Source organism: Pleurodeles waltl, chromosome 5 (assembly GCF_031143425.1).
Source record: "Pleurodeles waltl isolate 20211129_DDA chromosome 5, aPleWal1.hap1.20221129, whole genome shotgun sequence".
NCBI classification, from domain to species: Eukaryota; Metazoa; Chordata; class Amphibia; order Caudata; family Salamandridae; genus Pleurodeles; species Pleurodeles waltl.
In genome coordinates this window covers 1,802,035,168-1,802,052,849 of record NC_090444.1, presented here as the reverse complement: position 1 = coordinate 1,802,052,849, position 17,682 = coordinate 1,802,035,168, and the positions used below count along the sequence as shown (strand labels likewise).

The 17,682-nt window shown below is 46.1% G+C and overlaps 1 protein-coding gene across 3 annotated transcripts in view; it reads left to right on the top strand.

Moving 5' to 3' along the window:
* TJAP1 (tight junction associated protein 1) overlaps positions 1-17,682 on the top strand; it is a 229,340-nt gene that overhangs the window by 152,104 nt on the left and 59,554 nt on the right. For all 3 annotated transcript variants that reach the window (XM_069236262.1, XM_069236265.1, XM_069236263.1), the window contains 2 exons: positions 6,131-6,289; positions 11,022-11,050. In XM_069236262.1, coding sequence (XP_069092363.1) covers positions 6,161-6,289; positions 11,022-11,050 — 158 coding nt within the window. In that variant the 5' untranslated portion in view covers positions 6,131-6,160. The remainder of the gene's footprint in view (positions 1-6,130; positions 6,290-11,021; positions 11,051-17,682) is intronic.

Below are 17,682 nucleotides of genomic sequence, written 5' to 3'. Positions count from 1 at the left end.
TTTGAGGTGGAGAAGGTGGTGGTGGAAGTGACCGGCGGCCTCAAAGCTTTTTGGGTTGGGAGTGTAACGGGTCCTCGGGTTGTGTTCGCGGATAAGATGAGATGGTGGTGAGACGCTGCTTCTGTGCTTCCCTTCTCTTCTCGGAAGTACCACCCCTGGGGTATGGGTCCGCTGGTCCTGTCGGGCACTGGGCAGGAGCAGTACTCATCGATCTCTGAAGGTTACATAGGCAACTTTCAATGACACAACTGATCTCCGAGCTTTGTCCATGCTGCGCCACTGGCTGAGACGCCCATCCACTGAGCGTTGTCTCCCCTCCACAGAGAGACACTGACATTATGGCTTCATTCAGAGTTGGTTGCGTTACGTCATTCAAATCTGTGATGTTGAGTTTTAGAAGTAGTTGCGTCTGTGTATATGTCTGTGTATATACCAGTTACTGGAATGTTGCAGAGAAATTAAAGAAGAGCAGAGGAGTAGTGTGGGCCATAACTGTATCGCTCCAGGATTCAATAGTGTTTTTTTTTTTTTTTTTTTAACCTGCAACCATTCTTGGTTTGTCTTCCTACAAGAAATTGGGTGACAAGCTGAATCATGGTAGAGCTCGTCCTGTCAGTCAGTGAGGAGAATTGCAATGGAAGATTTTTATTCAGTAGGGAGTTTATTGCCGAAGCTGTATTTAGCCGCTTGTCGCTGCATGTGGTAATGCTGGGTATGTACTATGCCTGTGTTTAGCCGCCATTTCTGTCAAGTGGTGCAGATACACATGGCAGGCCACATCCATTGCATTCATTGGTTCAGCCTTCACCGTCTTGTCTCGTTCCTTCCCTACTGCCACCGCACACCGCGTAAGACCACGTTTTGTCGGCCATGTTTGTGCGTGAGTACAGGCCGCATGTACACTTCACGCACTGTCGGTAACTGGGCTGCGTGCCAATTACAAAAAAAGTTTCTCTGCAATATCCTTTGGGTAGAGCAACATCTGATGAGGCACGGTTTTGGCTCCGTCGCTTCTTTGTGTGTTCCCCAAACACGAACTATTGCAGTTTCTGCCCCTCTGCTAGTTTTCTAGAATATTATGGCCATACGTAGTGATGATGTAAAATCCTTGCATCGGGGCACAGTAGGAAGTATGTGCGCCCCAGCGACATTTTCTTTAACACCGCCCACAACCTTTCCTTGCAACATGAGGAGATCCACTGATCAAATATCACGAGTGGAAAGAATATTTTAAAGTGTGTGTGTGTGTGTGTGTGCGCGCGCGCGGATAGCTGTGATACGTTCCACAGGATCAAAGAAAAAATGAGCCTATTGAGGTGTACGTATCATTACTTAAGAAATTAGCTATAAAATGTAGGTGTGGAACTCTCCATGACAAATGTATGAGAGATTAAATAACAATGCACATTAATCATGGATATATCCCAGAACTATTGTGACCACACGGGGGACTCACAACTCAGTGATGTCTTTGCAGTGGTATGTAAGGCTGAACTCGCTAATAAATACGCTGAATCTGCTTTGCCACGTTTTACTGATATAAAGGAAATTGTTAGTAGGGTTAAACAAAGGAAAGTTTCACAAATGGTAGTTCTTCAGTTTTTAATTTGGACGGTGGGTGTGACTACAAAGATAGGACCAAATCGGGGGTAAAAAAAATGTTGCTATTGTGGAAGTTTAGATCATCTGGCATTTAATAAGAATTGCTCAGCAATAAATCAAGCATAAGGTATTAAGGGCCATTTTGCTAGGGTGTGTAGGAAAACCAGTTGTGGAGAGAAAGTTAAATTGATTAGAGGCACATGTAGATCTCACTTCTGGATCTTGTACTTTATGAGATGGAAAGAATGGTGAGAAAGAGTGTGCGTTAGGGGTGAGTGTGCGTTAGGGGTGAGTGTGCGTTAGGGGTGAGTGTGCGTTAGGGGTGAGTGTGTTCGGTGTGAGTGATGGTGTCTGCAGGAGGGAAGTTTGCTCCTTAACAAAATGTTCACAAATTCGACCGGTGTGTGAAATGAAGCTAGGTGGAGTAGAGATTGGTTGTAGCTGATTCTGGGTCTCTGTTCATAGTTGTTAAGGAGGTCTGGAAAGAAACATTTGTGGCAAAACTAGGGGTTATCCTTAGGCCACCAGTTGTGTCTGAGGAAAGTTTTACTGAAGAACCCATACCCTTACTGGAATTCACAGAAATAACTTTGGAATTAAAAAATTTGAAAATTGTGAGGACATTTTATTTGGCTATGGATGAACTTTGTGTTTTAGAGCGGATCAGCAAAAGCGAGTTGAACATAATTTTGCATCCAAACAGTGTGGAACAAGTGCACTTGAGGAGAGGATGGATAAGGAGTTCCCTGGGTGTTAAAAGGAAAATGGAGCTTTAGTCTGCCTCTGTCACTGAATTGTCTTTAAAAAAAAAAAAAAAAGCCAAACCTAAAGTACACAAATAAGAGATTTGCTGATAATGGTGAGGGGTGATGTTATAGGAGGGATTTTAAAAGCTGAAATTATTGAACAAGTTGACGCAGCAGAGTGAATTGCTCCCTTGGTCGTGGCCAGATGTGTGAACAGCAGGATTTGTTAATATGGACTTAAGAGATCTCAATAGTAACATTGTTCTTGCGGGTTTCCCCTACCAAAGGTAAACAAAATGTTAACCATGTCCAAAGGGGCAGTGGTTTTCTTTTATTGACTTATCCTCTGTTTATCATCAGGTATGCTTACACCCAGACAGTAAAGAGTTAACTTCATTTATGACACGAATGGGATGTTTTAGATTTATAAGGATGCCATTTAAATCGGCTTCAGTTGCTTCCTTTTCCAGAAACTGATGTTTAAGTTGTTTGATAAATTTGAAGGCACAATGTTTTCCAGGATGACATTTTGTGTGATGGATTCCACCAAACAGCAGCATGATGAGAGATTAAGAAATGTTTTGAAGAAGTTGGAGGATCGTGGGTTAACAGGTGAAATTACAAAATATAAATCTGCTTTGCAGTGATTTAAATATTTAGTTCATGCTATTTATTAATGATAGCATCAAACCCCAGAGGGAATTATTGAGTGTGGTTAATGATGCATCTGCACCTACAACAAGGATCAGTTCATGTCCTTCTTAGGGCCAGTGGAGTTTATTCAAAATGTATTCAGAACTTTTCTGAAAAAACATATAATGTAGGACAACTTTTGAAGAACAAAGTGCAATCCACATGGAATGAACGTACACAATCTTAGTTTGAAAAAATTAAACAGGAAATCTGTTCAGCAGAAGTATTATAGGTATTTGATTCTGCTTCAAAGTGTATCATTAGTACAGATACAACCAGCAAAGGGTTTGGAGCAGTTTTATTCCAGATGACGGATGTGGGAAAATAAGTCACTATAGCGTATGCTTCTACTGTTTTGTCTCCTGCAGAAGAACAATATTCTATTGTGGAGAAGGAAACTTTATCAGTTCTTGGAGTTCAGAACATTTCATACCACTTGTGTATGGCTAAAACATTTTGGTAAAATGTGATCATAAATCTCCTAAGTTTTAACTACTGATGGGTTATTTAGTGCCACTCCAAGGAGTGCCGGAATGCCTGAGATTGTTTCATTATAATTACAAAGTAAAGTTTCTACCTGGAGTTACCAATCAGGTGGCAAGCTGCCTTCGTAAACTTCCATTACCATTGCTTGAAATTCCTAAGTATGACTTTGAGGAGTTTACTGTTGAATAGACTGGTTTGGACGGTGAAGAAGCTGTCACAGAGACTGTAACGAGTGTTGCTATGGATGGTGATGAGGATTTGAAATTGACTAAGTGATGGGTCGTGAATGGTTGGCCTTTAAAGAGTTAATTGAATAAGACTCATGCGTTTTCGGGTACTTTGTGTGAGTTGTCTATTGTTGAAATTATGTGGATGAGCAGAGCTTGAGTGGTTCCTAAAAAAAGAGAAGGTTTAAGGAACAGGATTGCAAATTTGTTGTGAGGGACATTTCGGGGATTTTTAAGAGTAGAGGAAGAGTGAAGGAATGTTACTGGTGGCCTGGTACGGATGTTGATATTGAGAGAATACTGAAAGAATGTGTTGAGTGCGGTGATGCTGCTATGTCACACGTTTTACTAAAGCCTTCGCTGTGTCCTGTTCCCACTGCTGACATGGTTTGGGATGTAATTACTATAGATATTATGGGGCTGGTCCTAGGTGAGGATGGAACATGTACAATTATTTTGGTTGCCAATGATTATTACTCCAAGTGTCCAGAAAGAGGTAATTGCTGTAGTTGGGTTTATGGATGGAATTGTCTTGAGAGAAGGGTGACCCAAAGTAATGAATTACTGACCATGGTGTTTCACTTAAGGCTGAGAAAGTAGAGCAGTTTCTGCAGCCGAACTGAATACAGCATAAATTCACTTCATCCTGAAGGCAATGGAGAAGAAGAGATGTTCAATCGTGTGATTAAGGGAATTTCGCAACTAGCTAGGAGTAGAAATAAAAACTTGAAAACAGCAATTGAAAAGGATGGTTTGACAGTGAAGGATTACTCCTGCCGTGACAGGATACAGCCCTTTTACCACTAAGAGACGAAGATTACCATTTACCAAGGAACATTGTAGTTGGTTCTCTGGATCCCGGGTATTAACTACGAATGTTCACAGAGCACAGGAAGCTCACGACTAAAAGCATGATTTGAAAAAAACCTCTTTGCAGTTTTGAAAAGAGGCGCGTGTGGGGAAAAAGAACTGGTTGCTTTAGGAAAGTTGAGTGTGTGTTTTCGGTTCCATTGCAAGCTAAGAAAAGTTTGTGGTTAATTTGGCTAAGTGCAGTGATGAGTGAGTGTGGCACGTGAGCTGGATTGCCAGGCGTAGTTGGGATCAGTGTTGGGAAGGAGTGTGACTAAAGAAGGAATATCTTTAGTTGGAGGATGACATTTTGTGTGAAGATGTGGGAAGTGAAGGGCATGGAGGGAGCTGGGTAGAAGTTGAATAACCTAGGAGCACGATTCATTTTGGCTGTAGGAATAATGTGTCTCAGAGTAAATGTGGACAGCATATTAAACATCCAAATTATTTGAAGGATTTTCTATCAGGACTTGTGGAATTTTTTTATTATTTTGTTTTTGCTCATATAATTTTTTTTATTTTAAAAAGTATAAAGTTATTTCTTGTTATTTTGTTTATTGTTGAGTAATTTGAGGGCTAGCTGTGTTAGGTCTTGATTCCTAGTTGCTACGGTGAAGTCAGTCAAACCTGGGATGTTGATTTTAGAATGTAGTTGTATCTGTGTAAATCCGGGTTATTGGAAGGTGGGGAGTTTGAGGAGAGCAGGAGACAGTGTTGGTCATGACTGTATCGCTCCAAAAGTTAATAAAGTGTGATATTTTTATGTGCAGCAAATATTGTTCCTCTTCCTTACATCCCACTAACTATAATTATCTTCTCTTTTGCCTGACCTTTGCTCCTCAGCCCTCTGCCCTTCCCATCACTATCAAGTTGATTCTCTTGCTTTAGTAGTCACCTTTTCTACCAAGTGACATGTAAAAGCACAGTAACATGTTGCAGAGACATGATTGCAAAGAACCAAACCTAATTCATCTCTAACTAGACCTGCCAATCCCTTGTAAAAAAAAATTCATGAGTGAAAAAGAAGTAATCAGTCCAGTTTTAAAAAAAAATCTGTTTCGCTCCTTGCCTTTGCTTCTCCCGCTGTGTTTCCGATGGCAGTGACGACACATAATCAATAATGCCTTCCAGTGACGGCACCGTGCCATCGGTAATGGGTTCTGCCTCCGAAGTGGGGCAGGCCTTTCCCAAAGAGCTGGATCAATACCATGCCAGGGGGCAGGCTCCTTCATCCGGACATGCATGTGCTTGCATTCATTTATAGACATCCATGTGTGTCCAGGCTTGTGATGCAGAAGGGGGTGGGATTGCAGCAGCACAACTGGTCAGCCAGCAGGCATTTTCATGTCCTCGCTTGCCGCTTGCTAACGGAAGGACTATCTTTGTCGTCTCTCTTCTGACACTACTCGTGCCTGCTGGAGGGAGGATTTGAACCCACACTACTTTTTGTGAATAAGTGCTTCCTGCAGAGATCTCTGCCCTCTAGTCTGGTGGGATGTTTGTGACTTTGACCTTTGCTTTTGGCAGGCAACGTGTCTCTGCGTTAAACCAGGGAGGATGACGAGTGCAGCTCCTGCTAAGAAGCCATACAGAAAGGCACCACCCCAGCATCGAGAGATCCGCCGTGACCTGCCTGTAATCCGGAATGACCAGGACGGAGAGATCCCATCAGCTGAGCCGTACCAGGTAACTGACTCTAAATTCTCAAGGGGAAGGGCTCTGTTCTGCCGACGCACCGGTTCTGCTAGGACGAAAGCTGTAGCGTCAAACCATGCAAGCAGAGCCAATGTTGGCAGCATTAAATGTGCCTCCTCGTGGTCTCTGACCTCTAGCAATGACAAGGATGCAGCAGGGTACAGCACAGAGGTAAGCTGCAAGGGCCAATCAACTCCATCCACACTCCTCCATCGAGTGACATCATTGCGAAGCAGCAGAACGCGTCACAGACCGGAGCCGCGCAGAGGCCTGAGCCACTTTTGGTGCCGAAGTGAAGAGAGATTGGCATTTTCTGCAGATGAAGATGGTGAGTCTCCTCCTCGTCACTATAAGAGCAGGAGCCTTGAGCGATCTCTCGTGTTTAAAGAGACTGCTGAGGTCTTGGCACCACGAAAATCCAAAAGAATACCAAACCTCCTACCTCTGAAAGGTATCCTGAAGCAGCCAGCCTTTCTTGATGTGCATCATGGCAGGTCCACAGATGATCTGGCAAGGGGTTCCTTTGCAGGAAGACTAAGCTCCCCTCACTTGTCTCCTAGTCGAAGAGATCGTCTTTCACCAGAGCCCAGTGCCTCCCTAGAGCGGGTGAGCTCAACCTCTCCAACCACGAGAAGGCTAAAACGAAACCCAGATAAAGCCAGGTTTTCCCAATTCTTGGATGAGATCACATCTAGGGTCCTGAGCCCCACTGACATGCATGGTCTAGGCGCGCCTGAGGGTCGGGGGCATGGTGGCGGCAGCAGCGGGGCAGAATCTTCTTCGCCACGAGAATCTACACCAGAAGGGCAGAAGGAAAGGCAGGTGGAATGGAGCAAACCATCCACCGAAAGAAGCCCTAGGCTTTCCCATAAGAAGGTAGACAAGCAGAAAGCAGATTCTGGTAGTAGTGACAGCAGAAAGAAAGTCTCTTGTGAACCTGAGAGATTTCTGCAAGTGGCAACAAGGCCTACAGCTGAGAAGACTAGAGAGAAACCTCTCCAATCGCAGTGGATTGCAACAGACCTGGGAAAAGGTGAAGCACTGAGACATGTAGAATTGCGACAGCCTCGAAAGATAGTCCGGGAGGAAAGGAGAAGTAGGGACATCAGCAGGAACTTCCAGTTCAAAGACGGCCCAAAGCCAGCTGACTGCAACTCGATTGACACACAGTCTCTATCTTCTTCATCACACTGGAGTGCAGAGGAGACAAGCCAACCTTCTAGGACCTCCCCTTCCTTCATTGTGAAGCTTCACAAGGTAGGCATTGAGAAAGACACTTCCTGTACCTCAACCCCTTGTACCTCCATTCTCAATGAAAATTGCCATCTCTCAACCCATTGCCCCCATTACTCAGCTCATTTTGTTTTGTGCAAACCCTTAAACCTTGGTGAATGTTTCACAACTGACCTAAGAAATGCTTTCTAGTGAGGTGTTTACTATAGATTTCTTTTACCAGGGGTTATATTTTTTAGCTTAACAGAAGGATCAGGTAAGATGGATTGAATGGGCGGGTAAGCAAAGCAGAAATTTGTGAAAATAGGGCTGGGACAGTGAGGTCTTAAAAATGAATGGTGTGTTCTGCATTGTAAGTAGACATCGAGCTAAGAAGGAAGGAACACTGTTCTGTAATACTAGGAGGTGCTGCCTAGTTTCCCCTCTTCTAGCCTTCCCTTGTGTAAGCATTAACACTAAAGCCAACTGAAGTCTGCAGCAAGGCGCGAACTACAGCTCCGCTCTCCATTCACGCTCCACTTTCATCAGATCTTAACTGAACAAGTTACTCATCACCGTCATAGAAAAATACAACTCATTAAATTGAAAACCCAGCTTATGACACCACATACATACACATATTTAATATCATCCTTCACTTTGAAACATTTTAATAAGAGATTACAATACCAATCCCATAATTCACAATTTCCTTCAATTTGGGTTACGCTCCAAGTAATAGCCTTGTGCTGGTCATTAGTAAATTATTAGTGGACGTGTAAATGATTAGAGCAGTCCAGCAGTGAATTCAGTTGTTCATCCTCTGCCTCACTGCAGTCATCCTTGTTCACTTGAGTCACCATTGTCATCCACACATTTATTGTCGACTCCTGATACATGTGGGAGAGGAGTCTTGCATGCTGGGCTGAGACTTATTGGAATATCCCACTGAAGTGTGCAAGGAAGTGTGGACCCCATGTGTACACCTTTAAAAAGAGGAAAACTGTCTCCTAGTAACACCGTAGATCATTCTTATCAGCACTTCTCTCCACCCTGACACATTCCCCACCTCCCTGAAACCCAGCCTTTTCAGTACCTTAGTCAGAAAATCCCACATGCACGTGGACACCCTCACCAACAAATGATGCATCTCTTGCTGTGTCTGCAGTGAGCAGTAGCCCTACACTTCTAGGACTGCATGCACTGACACAGCCTCCTGGTGGCTTGCCGCTGCGGCTTCCGGTATAGGCTGTCTCCCCCCTCAAAACCACTGGATGGGAGAACCCTAACTCCTGCTGGCCCTCAAGCTCGTGACAGTCGCAGGACCCTGTCCACCTCCCTCTCACAGACAGCCTGAGGTTGGTGCCCCTCAATACATGGCAACAGACACAAACTGCGCAGTTGGGCTCCTTCCAATCAGCTCTGCTTACCATCGAACAGGAGGACCCCAGGGTTCTGTTCTTTCCTCCAAAGGATCTTTAGTCTTTCCATGGAGTGTTTAAGTATCTTACTGGATGAGCGAGGCTCTGCCGAGCTCTATACAGGACTTGCACTTCTTTGGGTCATTGGCCACTCTCATTCTTCACCTAAGACTGTGGACATGGAGGTTTGGCTGATGCCCAGGCCGTCCGTCTTACACCAGCCAGGTGCGTGCCCCACAATAGTAGCAGCTTCAGCCCCTGCGCAAAGAATGCCTTGGCAGAACTGCGCTTTATGGCACCACCCCGCCCTGTTGATTAATTGTAGGGTTCTGGGCTTCTACATCAACTTCCGGTTCTGTACTCCAAATCTACACCTTGCTGTCCACGAGGCTAACACTCTCCATCCGCCTCAATAAATGGGCTAGCGTCATCATCCTCCACATTGACGCCCCCTGCAGGTCATCTTCCATGCAGTGGCTCACTTGATCACCATTTGCCCCAACCACAGTCCTTTCACCCCCTCCCTTCTGCTTTCCAGTAATGACGTGTGTGGTTCACATCACGCTGCACGATATAAGTAGCCATTGACGCCAACAAACCAGACCGCCAAGCTTCCTCTCCGGTGACACCTTTGTCCTCTACAGCATGACACGACAGTAACTACAGATCTCAAAGTTAAGAGACAGGAGGAGAACCACGGCCTTCACTTAAAGTGAGGTTGAGACCAACTCTTCTGACCTTCAGCAAAGATCTCTAAGCCATCAGTTCCCACTTTGACCTCTCTTCATTGTCAGACCAGTGTACGTACATCTTTACTTATCTGCATATACAGGTAATTCACCCTGCTCCTAAGTAAACATCCATCTGTGCTTTTGTAATGCTGACTACACTTGCAATATATAAATACACCCCAATACATTTTATTGATGTAAGACTAAATGAAATCCCAGTCGGGCCTCCACTGAGGTTCCTCTGACTTGATCTCAAGTCTGTATAGTGAATCAGCGCTCAAAAGATGCGTACACTGCCTCCTAGCCCACTGCTCTCTCAACAAGTTTAAAGAATCAGACATTGCATTTCTGCTAAGCTGCCTCTCAGCAATGTTTGCCAGTGGTGGAGCGATGAGGCTGGTCTTCCAGGCGCTAGCAATTGGTCCTCTCCCAGGAAAGCTCCCAAGTTTACAAGTAGGAAGACCAGCCTTTGAGGACTTTTACTCAACCAGCCTCTGCCAAGATCAATATTGTGTGCTCACAAGCTGCTGTGATTATGAAGCCAAGTCTCCATGTCCCCTGCTGCCCCTCTTCCCATGTGGAAACTTCACCTAGCAGCAGAGGACACCTTTAGCCCACCTGGTTTTTAGTCTCCTAATGGATAGGGAGAACTGGGTATCTCGAGAGAGAAGCCATTGGAATTGCCTGTGCTTTCGCTGTTGATGCAGGGCCAGGTCCTGTTCATGACCACACAATCTTGGTCATTGTAAAGCAGCTTTTCGTTCAGAGCGGTGGACCATTTTGGCATCTGACCAATGCCATTTTAGTTTTAGTTGTTCACATATTGAAAGGTAGCGCGTTAATTAGTTGCAGAATTGCCAACCATCATCATCTTTTGGTGAACGGTTTGCTCTGTACTCAGTGCGGTTTACACCCCGGGGCTGTCCCACGCCCGCCATACATGTGATGTATTTGAAGCTTGTGGGGAAAGACAATTGCAGTGGTCAGTACTTAAGGGCACGTTTCCATAGGCAGCTCTCCAGAAGCCATGCGTGTGCCTTTCTACGTAGCGCCTCGAGGCACGGGATATTAATTGGGTGGGATGTCGCTGCTCCGGCACCCTCTGTAGAGGGTGACCTGCGGCAGGAGGTGGGTCTGGACCAGCCTGTCTGTTTCAAGCGCTGTGGGACCGCAGTAGTGGAGTGAGACCTAGTCCTCTTGATGCGCATTAAAGTAAATTACTGACACATAGTGGCAGAGGAGGCCTCAGCACAGGGTCCCCTCGCAGGCAGAGTTAATGTTCACTCAATCAAGTTGTAAACTAAATGTGTTGATTTGAACTATTGAAAACATATACCTTTTACTCTTTCCCTTCCATAGGAACTGCCGTCTGATGCTGACAGAATTCAGTAAGTATATGAAGTCTGCATTTATGTTTCTCTTGTGCATTCAAATCTTGAGTTCTCATTTCTTTTGTGAGTTGAAGCATTAGTGCCTACTTTCTACAAACTATGTATTTGTCACACATACATACTGCTTATAGCTCTGCCAGCCAGTAACGGGGGGACTTCTGTCTTAGCTGGCACCTTTACGTGTTGCCGAGAGTTAGACATTGATCATTGACCTCCTGTTCTCACCGGGTCTGCATCCATTTTAGGACATCCTCATTCCTCACTCCTCATTCCTTCTTCTCTTCTATCTTCCTTCTTCTCTTCTATCATTCCTTCTTCTCTTTCATCATCCCTTCTTCTCATCCATCACCCCTGCTTCTCACCCCTGCTTCTCACCCCTGCTTCTCATCTATCATCCCTGCTTCTCACCCATCATCCTTACTTCTTATCTATCATTCTTACTTTTCATCCCTGCCGCTCACCCATCACCCCTACTTTCATCCCTCACCCTTACTTCTTATTCATCGTCCATACTTCTCATCCCTACGCCTCACCCATACTCCCTACTTCATCCCTCAGTCATACCAACACTTTCAGTGTTGTGAAACACCCCTTCTCACTGGTTGGTTGGCAGCTGTCAATCAGAGGTAAGGGAGATGGCTGCTTTATATTGGTCTAGCCACTGAAGAAAACAACCTTTTCATTGCACAAGTTGGTTGAGGACAGAGAAGAGGAAATACAACTGGTGTTTGCCTCCAGTAAATCCCGGCTGTACAGCATTTCATTTAAGTAAGTGATTTTCTGTTTACATAGGCCTCTGTGGAAACTCTGATGGTTTGGGGAAGGCAGGGTCCTCCCACCTGGGTCTTAAATCAACACTTGGAGAGCAAGGCTATTCAGTTCCTTTGGAAACCTATTTTGGTTTCATTTTCTTTTGTCACTACTCTGTCCATTCCTTGCTCTTCCTGTTTTCATACACAACTTAAGCCCAGCCCCTGAAATCTGTAAGCTGCAAGGAAATAAAAAAAATATGCAGCTCTCAGAGCCAAAACCATCTTCAGAGTAAAACAATTAAAACTGAAGCCAGACAAGGTTTCTGATGACTTGTATACCTCTGTGTTGATTTGTGGCCCGAGCCAAGGACCCTTGTCTTTCCCAGACCATCAGTGTTTTCCACAGAGATTTGTATAAACAGAAAAGCATTTAAATACAATGAAATGCTGTACAGCTTTGGATTCACTGGAAGCAAACACCACTTGGAACCCAAGTAGAATAAAAGGTACTCATATTTGTTTATTATCAGCATATGGTGCTCCACTTAGAGCTGAACTCTGCCCATGGGTGTTGAGCAAGATGAGCATCCGGTTGGTCAGTCTCCTCAGCTTGAAGCACGTTGAGGCCCTTGCGTCAGATCTTTTCCCTAGTGTAAGAGTAAGGTCGGTCAGCCAATGCTGGGATTTCCTGTTTGAATACATTCCAATTGATTTCTTTTATTGGAACCAGTGTAAACACCAAGCTTGCACAGGGTTTCTCCCCGGCTGACTTGGTCCTGTTTTTGCACGTCTGCCACTCAGTAGTGGTTCCAGCTGGCTCCAGGGCTCTTAGCTACTTGTGTGTTCCCCTGCCGATCCTGAGGGTGTGTTGGCCTCAACTTCACCTTCATTGGCGTTCAATAAGATTGGCCAGAAGGTTTGTGATAACAGCTTCAATTACTGAAGCTCACGCTGCTGGTGGGTACTCCATTTACACCTGCGGATTACCATGACCACAGGCTATAGATGGGGCAGCAATGGCCCACTTGAAGGTGTTCAATGCTTAGTCTTCTTTGGATGCAGGTTAAAACCTGTGCACCCTGGAATAAAGACATTGTTCTCTCACTCTTGTCCCCGCTGCGTCCTGGATTAACTTGTGAACCTGTGTCTGGTACATCTGGTGACTCCTCCAGTTAGGCCACTAGAGTTCCAGCAGAGAGGCTCTGGTCTCGTGTCTGACCATCCGGGCGGAACCGCAAATGTGCTATTTTCAGCTGCTGGATTGCTGTTGTCCCTCTCAGGGAGTGACCCACTTTTACCATATTTGAACTCATTCAAGCTTCTCCTCCTGTCGGCTAATACTTTGCTCCCAAGATTCCCCTTAAGACTGGTCCGTCCCCCTGAGGCTGCATGACTCTAGGCGCCTCCCCATGTGCAAGCCCATTGTGAGAATCAAGCTGGATGCACACTCCATCTGCTGTCCCTACCTTGGAGTCCATTCTTGCCTGTCCAGCTCCGAATCCAAGTAGAATCCCACAGGGGTCATTCTATGGTTGCTGCAGATAGAAGTAAAAAACTGTTGCGTCCTGTGTCTGTATTACTTACAACGTTTATTCCTTTTCCTCTTCTGTGTGAGATCTCAATATATTTCTCTGTATTGGCACGGACACCATTCAGTCTTTTGGCCTCTAGCATCCAGTCTGATTTTGTGGCTGAAGAGACCACTGCAGAAGGGTGAGCAAGAGATATGTTGTCTTGCAAGTCCTACACAAGGGCAATGTGGTTCTTGTTACACACGCTCAGACCCCTAGTGTGGAGTTTTCAGAATTTCATAAATCCATAGATGGTGACCCACTTTTTCTTAGCAAATTTTCCCTCTGATGCATAGTCTGGATGTTTGAAGATGCCCAAATCTCTTCCATGAATTGATGAAGGCTATAAAATTTACAAGGCAGCCTTCCATGGCTTCTCTTCCGTACACGTCCATTGATCTCTTCTGTACTTCTGAATGCAACTCCTTTGGTCAGTGGATGCTTGTTAGACCGGATTCCTTAGGGTGGTCTCACACCTGACTCTTTGCCTTTACCTCCTATTTTGTTGCTGTATATTTTTATTGACCTTAGGATTCTGAGCACTTTGCCACTGCTAATCAATGCTAAAGTGCACGTGCTTCTCCCGTAAAACATTGGTGTATCCACAACTGGCATATTTAGTTTACCTGTAAGTCCCTTGTAAAATGGTATACCATATAACCAGGGCCTGTAAGTTAAATGCTACTAGTGGGCCTGCAGCACTGATTGTGCCAACCACTTAAGTAGCTCTGTAAACAAGTCTCAGGCCTGCCACTGCAGAGCCTGTTTGTGTGCAGTCTGACTACCACCCTGACTTGGCCTCTAAAAACCTCTTCCCAAACCTAGAACTCCCCCCCCCCCCCTTTTTTTTTCTCCACATTTGATCACCCCTTAGTTCAGCCCTAGGTAGCCCATAGGGCAGGGTGCCATGTGAGAAAAGGGCAGTGCATGTACCATTACGTTTTTCATGTCCTAGTAATGAAAAAGTCCTAAAGTCATTTTTCATTACTGCGAGGCCGTCTCATAGGCCAGCATTGGGAATTCCTTATAAAATCTTTAAGCTGTAATTCCTGATCTGAGAGGTGTAGCTGCATCATGCTTAGTACAATTGGAATGGTAATAATAAATCTTCTTTACTGATAGTCAGATTTATTATTACTATTTTAGAAATGCCACTTTTAGAAATTGGACATTTCTCTGCGCTCTCTGCCCTGTGTGCCTACAACTTATCTCCAATACACATCTCGCTTGGGCTAGGTGACAGCTACACTTGTGCATTCCCTTCAGACCCCCACAACACAGGATACTCAGCTGCATCTGCATTCATCTGCACACTGACCGGTCTTCCTGCGGAGGAGGTGGGGAAGGGCTCACACTCCTCAAAGTGTAGTGACCAGAGCCCGCTCAAAGGGGCTGATTACCCCCCCATTGATAGTCTGGAGCCGGGCGGTTCACTTCACAAGAACTCTTTGTAGTCACCCCCACATCAAAGGCACTTGTCGGTTTAAGTACTGGGCCCACGACCCACTCAAGTAGTACACTTCTGGACTCAAGGGGGCTCTGCTGGACTAAGGACTGCTGGGTGCCAGGATCACTACTTTGCCAGATTTGACTGTTCCCAGGAGCTGCCGCTCTGCCCTGTTGGCTGCCTGCTGATCTCTGCCCTGCACCCGAGGATTCAAAGATCTCCTCCCTGGAACCCAGAGTATCCACAACGGCTTATTCATCTGCCTTTCCTGCTAAGACATCTTGGGGATTCATGAAGCCTGCACCCTGCGACCCGCAGCCGTAAGTCCTGTACGTACCTTCATCAGCGCTGCCCAAGTCCCGGCTTGACCAAGATGCCCAGCGACCGCAGCCTCGGGATGCCGGGTGTCACCTGCACCAGAAGTCATCAAAAGTGCTGTAGCGACCCCGAGGACAACCCTTCCCCCTCTGTCTTCCACCGTGCCATACATGCTGGAAGTGACCTGTGCCTCTCCTGCCCCGTCTTGCAGTCTTGCCACGGGCGCGTCTCTACCTGGCCAGCCGGGCCGCTCCACAGCAACTCCAACCGGCCAGGACTGCACTTAGTCAGGTGGCCCCCAGTGTCCCAGCACATACCTGGAACGTGGCGAGGCGCGCCCAACAATCCCCAGGACACCGCCAGTACACTCCATCCCAAGGCTTGCGCCAACGCTGTCCAGAGAGCACAGAGGCAATCGGACATTTCACTACCCCTCCTCCTCTGCAACAACCAAAGGCTCCAGCATACATTCCGCCACGAATGATGCCAAGGATGACCCCAGCATCCACCATTGCGGCTCCCTGTCAGGACGATCCATCATCATCCAGCGATGATCACGAAGGAGAGATCCTTGACAATTGCTCACACCAAGAGTGAGAAGAATACCTACTACCTACATCATCCCCACCGGCTACACAGTCAACTCTCCTCCTGATAATACTTTAGGAGGGTTTCATACTCGATTGGAGAGAGATGCTAATAGATTTTACCTTCCAATGACAGTCAAACAATTGGACTCTTTCCTATATGACTTTAAAGATCCAGCAAGGAAATCGGTGTGCGCTATCCCAGTCATAGACAACATCTGGCAGGAGGGCATTTAGATCATGCGGAATCCTGCTACAGTGGCTGCTGTCTTGCCTCGGATAGGCAAAAAATACTAAGCCCCTGAAAATTCACCAGCCTGTTTAGTGGGCCATCCAAAAGCAGACTGTTATTACACAAGCAGTGCAGCCCTGCTCCAAAAACCCTTCTATGCCTGTTTCGACTCCTCCTGATTGTGAAAGCAGACGCCTAGACAATATAGGCAAGCGCTTTTCTTCTATGTCTGCAGTTGCATTGCGGGCTGCTAATGCTCTGGCCATATTAGCCTGCTACGAGTGACAAATGTGGTCGGATATTGGCGCTCTGATCAATCTGGTGCCTGAATACAGAAAAATTGGTAGCAAAGATAATATTGCAAGAGGGAGAGATAGCATCCTCAGAAATAATTGACTGTGCAATGGACATTGTATCAATGGGTTCTGTCAGTAAGCAGGGGCCGCGGTCCTGAGACGCCAAGTGTGGTTAAAACCCACTTAGTTTAGACTGGAAGTCCTGACAAAAAATTTAGACATGGCCTCTCAATGAAGAAGCCCTTTTCGGGAAAGATATAAATGGGAGTTGCAGTCAATAAAGGCTGACACAGATAGTAAGGTCACTGGGTACTTTGCAGTTCCGCAAGTTGCCCTTTCGAGGTGCTCGTGGGAGAGGGCTCGCCACGTATCGAGATACTTATCACCGATTTAATCAACCGTGTCTACAGCAGGCTTATAGACCGTCACCTACAGCAGCCTACAGCAAACACAAACGGGCCTTGCAGAAAGCAGGTCTCTCAAGGTAAAGAGTCCAGCCGAAGGTCATGACCTGTATCAAGTGTCCGCTACACCCAGTCCTTCTCTATCAGTGGGTGCAAATATCTCCAATCGCATTCATCATTGGTGGAAACTTACAGACACGTGGGTATTAGACCTTGTCACCTATGATCATACCCTGGAATTCATTCACGACCGCCTACAACTCCCCCCAAAGGGAGCACACCCACCTCATATTTACTTACTTTGAGAAGAAGCCCGCATCATGTTGAGAAAGGGAGCGCTAGAAAGAGTTCCTCCATCCCAGAAAGGGATGGGTTTCCATTCCAGCTTTTTATCATACGAACAAAATCAGGGAAATCGCCTCCCATCCTGGACCTCCGGAAGTTGAACAAGTTCCTACGTAAGCAATCCTTACGTATGATCACTCTTTCAGACATCCTGAGGCTCCTAAATCACGAGGACCGTATGACAACTCTAGATTTACAGGATGCGCACTTCCACATCGAAAATTCCTGAGATTTACAGTAGCTGGCACTTATTACCAGTTCAAGGTTCTTCCCTTTGGTCTCAAGTCAGCACCACGTATTTTCACAAAATGCCTGGCACCGGTGGCGGCTGCTGCACTAAAAGTCTGGACATCAGGTGTTCCCATACTTCGACGACTGGCTGATCAAGGCACCTTCAGCCAGTCAACCAATAGAAATCACCTCAGCTTGCCTGAAGTTATTTAACAACATGGGGCTGAAAATCAACCATCTCAGATCCTCGACGGAGCCATCAAGGCATATAGGCCCTCATTCTGACCTTGGCGGGCGGCGGAGGCCGCCCGCCAAAGTCCCGCCGTCAGGTTACCGTTCCGCGGTCGAAAGACCGCGGCGGTAATTCTGACTTTCCCGCTGGGCTGGCGGGCGGTCGCCTTCAGACCGCCAGCCAGCCCAGCGGGAAAGAGGCTTCCGCGATGAAG